The sequence below is a fragment of the Manihot esculenta genome, chromosome 5, assembly GCF_001659605.2.
Source record: "Manihot esculenta cultivar AM560-2 chromosome 5, M.esculenta_v8, whole genome shotgun sequence".
NCBI lineage: Eukaryota > Viridiplantae > Streptophyta > Magnoliopsida > Malpighiales > Euphorbiaceae > Manihot > Manihot esculenta.
Window position 1 is genome coordinate 8,633,324 of NC_035165.2, and position 9,526 is coordinate 8,642,849.

Below are 9,526 nucleotides of genomic sequence, written 5' to 3' on the forward strand. Positions count from 1 at the left end.
ACAGGAGGAATGTATTAAAATATTTTTAATATTTTAAAACATTTATTAATTGATCTCTTTATTAATTTTGACTTTAAATATTTTATTATTTAATTTTTTAATTCTGAAAAATTTATTAATTAATTTTTTAAATTTTTAAAAATTTTATTAATTAATTTATTTGTATTAGAGTTATTTTAAATTTTTTATAATATTTAATAATTAAAATTAACGGAAGGATAACTATTAAATTTTTTAAAATATTATGAATGTTTTACTGTATTCATTAAAATTAATGAATGAATTTTTTATATTATAAAAAATTAAAGGATAATTTTTTTAATATGTATAAAAAATTAAAGCAGACAAAAACTAATGAGAGTAAAGGAATATTTATTTTATTATAATTTAATTTATTAGACAAACATTATAAACTACTATCACATTTTATATTTATATCCTAATTTTAAAATTTTAAATAATAAAATTAACTTTTTTATATTTGCTGCAATTTGAATAATTTATTTTATCTATTTAAAAATCTGAAAAAATATATTGGATAGAAAAGTTAAATATATCTAAAATTTTAAATTTTAAATAATAAAATTAATTTTTTTATTTTATTTCAATTATAACGAGATGATTAAATTGAATTAAAGTAAAAATCATTAAAAAAATTATAATAAAGTCCCCAAAATTTTATTTAATTAATAAAATAGTTCTTAAAATATATATTTTTATTTTAACAATATTTTTTTATTTTCCATTATTTATTTCTTATTTTTATTTATATATATATATATATTATAATTTAATAAATATTTAAAATATAAAAAATTATGGTATAAAATATAAAATATTTTATTTTATTTAATATTATTAATATAAAATAAAAAATAATTTTTATCGGATTAATCAATAAATTAATATACATTATAAATTTATTTATTACATAAATAAATAGATTAAAAATATTAAATATTTTAAATAATTTATAAAAAAATATAACTAATATATCTAAATTTTTATAAAAATTATAAAAAATTACTTTATATACTAAAATATATAATATTTTATTTTATTTAATATTATTAATATAAAATATAATTTTTATATATTAAAAATATGTGCCATGAATATAAATTTTTAATAAAATATTTTAATATATAATATTTATATATAAAAAATTTATTTATAATAAATATTTATTTAATATTATATATAATAAATATAAAATAAATATATTTTTAGTATAAAATTTAAATTAAAGAATTATATATTTATTAATATAAAAATTTTAAAATTATATTATGATTTATTATTAACTTTTTAAATTCAATTCAGTATTTTTTAGTTGCTGGTGTAATAAATTAAAAAAAAGTTTAATTTTATTATAATTAATATAAATATTTAAATTTTTTTATTTAATAGATTTTTAAATAATGATCTTATATAATATAATACGTGATTTAAAAAAATTTTAATAATTGACACAAACATAAAAAAAAAAAAAATTATTATTTAATTTTAATATTAGATTTTCCTTTGACAAGAAAGGAATAGTTGAAAGTTGAGGTGCTTTGCTTGTGCAAGTTGAGGTGCTTTGCTTTGCTTGTGCTTTCGTTTTCTTTCATTAACTCTTCAGTACGACAATTTAACTTTTTCCTCTAATAATATCCGACTTCAAGGACCGATAATCACCATATCTCGCAAAAATTCCCAAATGCAAACCGACACAATGCCCTCCGTCCTCGTTTCCACGCCTCCGGCTGCGCTGAGACTCCACTGGGACGTATTCTTAAGCTTTCGCGGGGAGGACACGCGCCACACTATCATCAAGAATGTCTATGATTCATTAGCAGAGCATGGCGTCCGTGTCTTCCGAGACGACGTCGGAATGAGCCAAGGGGACGAGATAGCCCCTAGCCTTTTAGAGGCCATTGAAGACTCGGCTGCTTCAATAATCATGCTTTCTCCGAGGTATGCTGATTCCCATTGGTGTCTTGAGGAGCTCACTACAATATGCCAGCTACGGAGGCTGATACTTCCAGTGTTCTACAAAGTTGATCCTTCTCATGTTAGGAAGCAAACGGGTCCTTTTGAAAATGATTTCAGGATTCATACTGAGAGGTTTGGGGAGGAGAAGGTGGGAAGATGGAGAGAAGCTATGAAGAAAGTTGGTGGGATTTCGGGTTTGCCTTATAACATCAGGTGATATCCTCTGCTTAAACTTTTCATACAGGTTATATAATTTCATGTTTCTGAATTCTGATAATAACCCATGAATACAAATTGTGTTTTTTATCCTAATGTATTGGTTATTCTGTCCATTTGACAGCAAAGAACCGCAGCTGATTCAACAATTGGTCAAAAGGGTTTTAACAGAATTGAGAAGGACAGTGGGTCTAGCTACATACACAGTTGGACTTGATTCTCGTGCAGAAGAACTGATGGACTTGTTAAATGTTAAATCCAATCACATTAAAGTTCTGGGACTTCATGGAATGGGTGGGATTGGTAAAACAACTCTTTCCAAGGCCCTCTACAATAAGCTTCTCAATTACTTTGAATACCGCTGCTTCATTCCAAACGTTAGAGAAACTGCTACAGAAGATGGTGGTTTAGTGTCACTTCAAAATAAATTTCTTTCTGCTCTTTCACCTGTTAACATGTCATCTGTGCATGAGCTTGAAGCTGGCGTTTCTATGATCAAACGTATGCTTCATGAGAAGCGGGTGCTTGCTGTCTTAGACGATGTGGACAATGTAAGCCAGCTCAATGCACTGGCAGGAAACAGAGAGTGGTTCAGTGAAGGAAGTAGAATCATTATTACAACAAGAAACAAAGATGTTTTGGTTGAACATCTTGTGAATGAAGTTTACGAAGTGAGAGAGTTGTATTCAACTGAAGCTTTACAACTTTTTAGTTATCATGCACTAAGAAGAGAGAAACCCACAAACGATTACCTGAATCTGGCCAAGAATATTGTCTCTCTCACGGGAGGACTACCTTTAGCATTGGAAGTGTTTGGCTCTTACTTGTTTCATAAGAGGACAGTGAAGGAATGGGAAGATGCCTTGAAAAAGTTGCAACAGATTCGGCCAAATAATCTGCAGGATGTGCTAAGAATAAGTTTTGATGCGCTCGATGAAGAAGAGAAGTGTATATTTCTTGATATTGCGTGTTTGTTTGTTAAAATAGAAATGAAGAGAGAGGAAGCAATTGATATATTTAAGGGTTGTGGCTTCAGGGGTGAGACAGCAATTACTGTTCTCACAGAAAAATCTCTCATTAAGCTCAGAGAGGAGTTGGGAGGCCATATTTTGTGGATGCATGATCAACTCAGAGAAATGGGAAAACAGATTGTTTTACTTGAAAACCTTACTGATCCTGGTACACATAGTAGATTGTGGAATTATGATGAAATCATGACAGTTCTCAAGCATAACAAGGTACAAATTGCTGATTTTTTTTCAAAATTTCAATACTTCAAACCTCCGTTTGTTTTTTAAAAATAACTTATTTTTCATAAAAAATATTTTTTAATAAGATGACTTATTTTCTATTGTTAAATTCTAATTTAAAAAAATAAAATATATTAATAAATTTATATATATACATCTTAAGAAGATTCTCAAAATACAAAAATGACTTAATTCAATTAGTTGCTAATTTATTTATGTGATTGAAATTATATATTAAACTATTTAAATTCAGAGAATAAATTTTAATTTTTAAAAACAAAAGTGTTTTATGAGAAATGTTAGATTAATAGGTTTCATCAAATATTTAAATTTTTAAAAAAATTAAATCTAAAAAATGTAAATTTAATGAATCATAAGTTAGATGATTTAGATTTGGATCCAGCGAATAAATAAGAATCATTATAGTTTTATTATAATAATTTATTAATTTTTTATAAAAAAATTTATTATGAATGTATATATTTTACACGTTTTATCTTAAATGTATGCATCGGTCACTGATTCTAATGCCATATGTGCTTGGAAACAGGGGACAAGAAATGTACAAGGGATCATCCTTGAATTGAGAAAGAAGCAGCTTGTGGAGGATGATCGAAGTGTCCGCACGATTTTTCATAATAACTTCCTATCAGCACTAAATCTAACCTCTGTTTTTGAATACCTGAAAGAAAAATTTGCATATCTTCCTAAAGAAGAGAAAGAGGGTGAGATTATACTCAACACCAATTCCTTTGAATCAATGGTTAATCTAAGATTGCTGCAGATCAATGGTGTGAAATTAGAAGGGAAGTTTGAACATTTTCCTAGGGAGCTCAAGTGGCTGCAGTGGAAGAAGTGTCCTTTCAGAAATCTTCCTTCTGATTATCGACCTTCGCAACTGGCCATCCTTGATCTCTCAGAAAGTGGAATCGATCGAGTCTGCGGTTGGCGGAGCAACATGGTACGGTTCCATTTTTTAAGTCATTAATGTTCTTGGGATTCGTCCTCGTAAATATTCTAAATATTGATGTAAAGGAACTTGCTTCTGTTCTGAAGGCTAAAAACTTTTTATGTTGCAGGTGGCTGAGAAGTTGATGGTTTTGAATCTCCGCTATTGCTATAATCTTGTTGCTATTCCTGATTTATCAGGATGTAAGACCTTGGAAAAGCTTGATCTTGAGATGTGCAATCGACTACCTAAAATTCACAAGTCAGTGGGGAATTTGAGAACATTGCTGAAATTGAACTTGAAAGATTGCTCAAACCTCATTGAATTGCCAAGGGATGTCTCTGGGCTAAAACAACTTCAAAAACTTGTTCTCTCTGGCTGCAAAAAATTGAAAGAATTGCCAGAGGACATAGGAAGCATGAAGTCCCTGGAAGAACTTCTTCTTGATCAAACTGCTATTTTACAGTTGCCTGAATCGATCTACCGCCTTACAAAACTTGAGAAGCTTAGTCTGAATGGTTGCCAGTTCATAAAACAGCTACCAAAATGCTTAGGTAACCTGAATTCTCTGAAACAACTCTCTCTTAATGAAACTGCATTGGAAGAACTTCCTGATTCTGTTGGATCTTTGTCAAACCTTGAGACACTAAGCTTGATGTGGTGTAACTCGCTTTCGTTCCTTCCTGCATCTATTGGCAAGCTAGAGTCCTTGACAGAAATTTTTGTTGATAGCAGCGCAATCGAAGAACTACCGAGTTCAATCGGTTCATTGTCTTACCTGAAGCAATTATCGGCTGGAGGCTGTCGATTTCTAAGCAAATTGCCGGATTCAATCGGTGGACTATCTTCCATTACTGAACTTCAGTTAGATCGGACGCCGATTACCAATCTGCCTGATCAGATTGGAGCTTTGAGATTGACTGAGAAGCTTTACCTGCGGAAATGTGCATTGATTAGAAGTTTACCAGAAGCTCTTGGGAGCATGTATGCTCTAACGGTTTTAAACTTGTCTGGTGCTAATATTACTGAGTTGCCTGAATCTATTGGGATGTTGGAAAATCTAATACAGTTGACTCTGAGAGACTGTAAACAGCTGCAGAAACTTCCAGCTTCAATAGGAAACTTGAAATCCTTGCACCGTCTGCTGATGGAGAGAACTGGCGTAACAGAACTCCCTGAGAGCTTTGGCATGCTCTCCAACTTAATGATATTGATAATGAGAAAGAAACCATTAAAATCTCTCAGTGCACAAGAGAAGTTGTTTGAAATGCCAACTTCCTTTCCAAATCTTTCCTTGCTAAAAGAACTGGACGCTCGTGCATGGGGAATATCTGGTAAGATTCCTGATGATTTTGAGAAGTTGTCAAAGCTAGAGATCTTGGATCTTGGCTACAACAAGTTTGACAGCCTTCCTTCAAGCTTACAGGGCCTTTCTCTTCTCAAAAATCTATGCTTGAAACACTGTGAAAAACTCATCTCTCTCCCTCCATTGCCTTCAAGTTTAGAAGAACTGGACATTTCCAACTGTATTGCATTGAGAATTATATCTGATACTTCAAACTTAGAGAGCTTAAAGCAGCTGAACCTAACAAATTGTGATGAAGTGTTGGATATTCCAGGATTTGAATGCATGAAGTCCTTGGTCAGATTATACATGAGCGGTTGTAGAGCATGTTCCGTTCCAATAAAGAGAAAACTTTCAAAGGTCTATCTCTTTCACTCTGTGTGTGCGCGCACACGCGCGCCTGTGAACACTCCCGTGTCCATACCCATTACATAACACCATGGTTGTTTGCCTTGTTTAATTTTTATTGCAGGATTTTTTGAGGAATATACGATACTTGAGCATACCTGGAAGCAAAATTCCGGATTGGTTTTCTCAAGCTGAAGTTAGCTATTCGGAGCGAAGAAACTACGAAATCAAGGCAGTGCTTGTATGTGCTGTTATCTCTCTGGATAATCAGATACCAGACGACTTGAGAGATGAAATCCCAGTTCTACCAGCCATTCAAGCAAGGATGTCTAAACCAAATAAACCTTTATGCGTAAGCACATTAGACTCAATGGGAGTGCCAAAGACAAATGCAGATCAAATCCATTTGTGTCGGTATCCAGATTGTCATCCATTGGTTTTTAGGTTGAAAGATGGTTTCAAGGTGGAGGTAATGGCGCCAGATCCACCGATCATTAAAGGGGTTCAAGTGAAGAAATGTGGCATTCATCTGGTTTTTGAAAATGATGATGATTATATTGGAAATGAAGAACTACTGGATGAGAGCCAACTATCTTTGTCTGCAAAACTAGCCAAGTTCTTCCAGTCAAATGAAGAGGATGGTCATGAGGCCTGTTAAAGTTGAAATTTTAAGTTCAAGCTACCGAGGAAAAGAATAAAGAAGTTCACTAAGCGACTCTAGTTATGTTTCTTTCATTGGAAATTAATTTTTTAGTATTATGTTACAGTAAAACTCATTAGTTTCCTTTTTTAAAATGTATTCAAAGGTTAATATTTTAAAAAGTGTAATAGTTAATTTTTTATTAATTTTTAACCTGTTATAAGAAAGTTTAAAATATTTTTAATATAAAAAATTTAATTAATAAATTTTTTAAAATTAATAATGTGATTAACTAATAAATTTTTTAAAATATTAAAAATATTTTAATATATTTTTTAAAATAAAAAAATAAGTAAATTTTATGATACCATAATAATAATAATAATAACTTAAGCAATTTTTTCTTCTTTCATTTATCTTTTCATTGGGACAGATGTTCATGTTTACTAGTAGCAGGGTAGAATTTCGCTTTGATCTGTACAGGGCTGAGAGTTTTTTATTTTAATGGAAAAAAAATGAATTAAATCAAACTAAAATATTTGTTTAATTTGATTATTTAATCCATTTAATTAATAATTTTAAAATATTTAGATTTTCAATTTAATTTATTAATTAATTAAAATCATGAAAAAAATTCAAACCCAACCACCATATATATATATATAACATATTGAACCCTAATTTCTCTATTTCCTACATCACTTACAGCGGCTTCCCTCCCATGAAGATCAACAATGGTGCTCCTGAGCCACGTGACATCAACCACGAGGATTGATGATCGTCGGCGAGTCCTACACTATCAATCCACCAACGTCAGCGCTCTAATGAACAACATCAATATTTTTGCGTCTTCAGTTTTTATAATTTGTTATCATATAATGTTAAATCGATATATTAAAATTCAATAAAATATAATAAAAATAGTTACAGCCGTTAGTAGTTTTTTTTCATATTTAATTATATAGAATAATATATTATATCAAATCACAATTAAGTATTATAATAATTACATTTATTTTATTTAAAATTAATAAAAATTAATAATCATATTAAATTATTATTTATAAATTTTTATCAAATTTAATTTCAATTAATTTTTCTCACTAAATTATAATTAAAAAATTTATTTACATTTACTAAATTTATTTTATTTAAAAAATCAAAATAAATATTCAATCAAATTATAAATTCTACTATACTTAATTTCTTTTGCTAAGTTAAATACAAATTATTAATTCACCCTATTTAAATCATATTATATATTTTAAAATTAAAATAATTATCAATATTAATTTTTTTATTAGATCACAATAAAAAATTTAACACTATGCTAATATATATTTATTAAATTTATTTTATTCAAAAATCATAATAAATATTATTAATTCATTGTACCTAAAATTATCATAATTTATTTCAAATTAATTTCTTTAACTAAATCAAAATTATATAAATTTTCAATATAAATAATAATAATTATTATTATTACATATAAAATTATAACTATTAATTATTTTGAGGTGATTAACTCCTAAAAAAATTAATCACCTCTTTCGTGGTCTTATAACTCGTCCAGCTCTTTAAGGAGCAGATCAACTGCTCTCGTAGTACAGAAGTGAGCTCGGGAAACTCATTGTTCAACACACAGAATTTTAAAATATTTTTAAATTTTACATAATTTAATAAATAAATCACATAAATTTTATATGATTTGATAAATAAATTTTAAAATATGCATAGTTTAAAAAAATAATTAAAAAAGTTGAATTGCTTCTTAATTTTAATAAACGTCCTAAGAATATTCAATTAGGAAAACGCGATCTATATCTACATAAATACAATAAATTATTTTTAAAAGTTTGTATTAAGTGGCCTGTTTTATATATTTTATTTTTATTTTTAAGTTATATTTAATAATGTCACAAATTAATATGTTTATAATAAATGTTAGTTATTATTTTTATTATTATAATTTCTATCATTATTATTAGTATGTGATTTTTTAATTTTTTATAATATTTTTAATATAATATATTAATTTAAAATTTAAAAAAGTCTAAAACTAAAAATTAATTGTATTTTTAAACTAATCCATAACAAATTAATATATATCTATCTTTCTAACTATAAAATATGAGAAAAGATATATTTAAACTTATAATATCTCTTTTTAATTATATTTCTATTATTAAAAAATTTATATATATAATTATACTTTAAAATAAGTTGATTAAAAATTCACAAGTGTTACTATTAAATTTACATATTAATCTGTGATATGATTATTTTATGATATGTAGTGTAAATATATTTATAACTTTTTATAATTTTTAACTTTATTTTATATAAATTAATGTATGTGTAATAAATATAATTTATTATTTTTTACTTACTATTAATATATCTATCTTTCATCCAACTCTCTCTCTTTTATTTTCAAATGATTTTGTGTGTTGAAATTTGACAGCTAATTCAATCATATTAGCTAAATTGAAATTACACAACTAGTCATCTACAGATATCATCTTATTTTTTATCTGAAAAATATTTATATTATATTTGTAAAATCATTCATATAAGTAACCTTCATTGATATACTAAATTTTATTAAATTATTATATATAAAGGATATTATAATAAAACAAATAAATTTTTCATTCATCACTATTAAAACTTTACGTATGAATTTATATTTATTTACTATTTAAAATTTATAATTTTAGATGAAATGCTGTTTAGGGTAAATTTATATAAAAAAAATATTATTTTATAAAATAATATCATATAATAATAATATAAAT

General features: G+C 27.3%; 1 protein-coding gene across 1 annotated transcript; it reads left to right on the top strand.

Moving 5' to 3' along the window:
• The first annotated feature begins 1,652 nt into the window (after positions 1–1,652).
• Positions 1,653–6,931, top strand: LOC110615185 (disease resistance protein RPV1). The gene is made up of 5 exons (XM_021756935.2): positions 1,653–2,190; positions 2,318–3,431; positions 3,994–4,404; positions 4,523–6,097; positions 6,210–6,931. The coding sequence occupies exons 1-5, from the start codon at positions 1,703–1,705 to the stop codon at positions 6,741–6,743; spliced, it is 4,122 nt and encodes a 1,373-aa protein (XP_021612627.1). The 5' UTR covers positions 1,653–1,702; the 3' UTR covers positions 6,744–6,931.
• Positions 6,932–9,526: the final 2,595 nt, after the last annotated feature.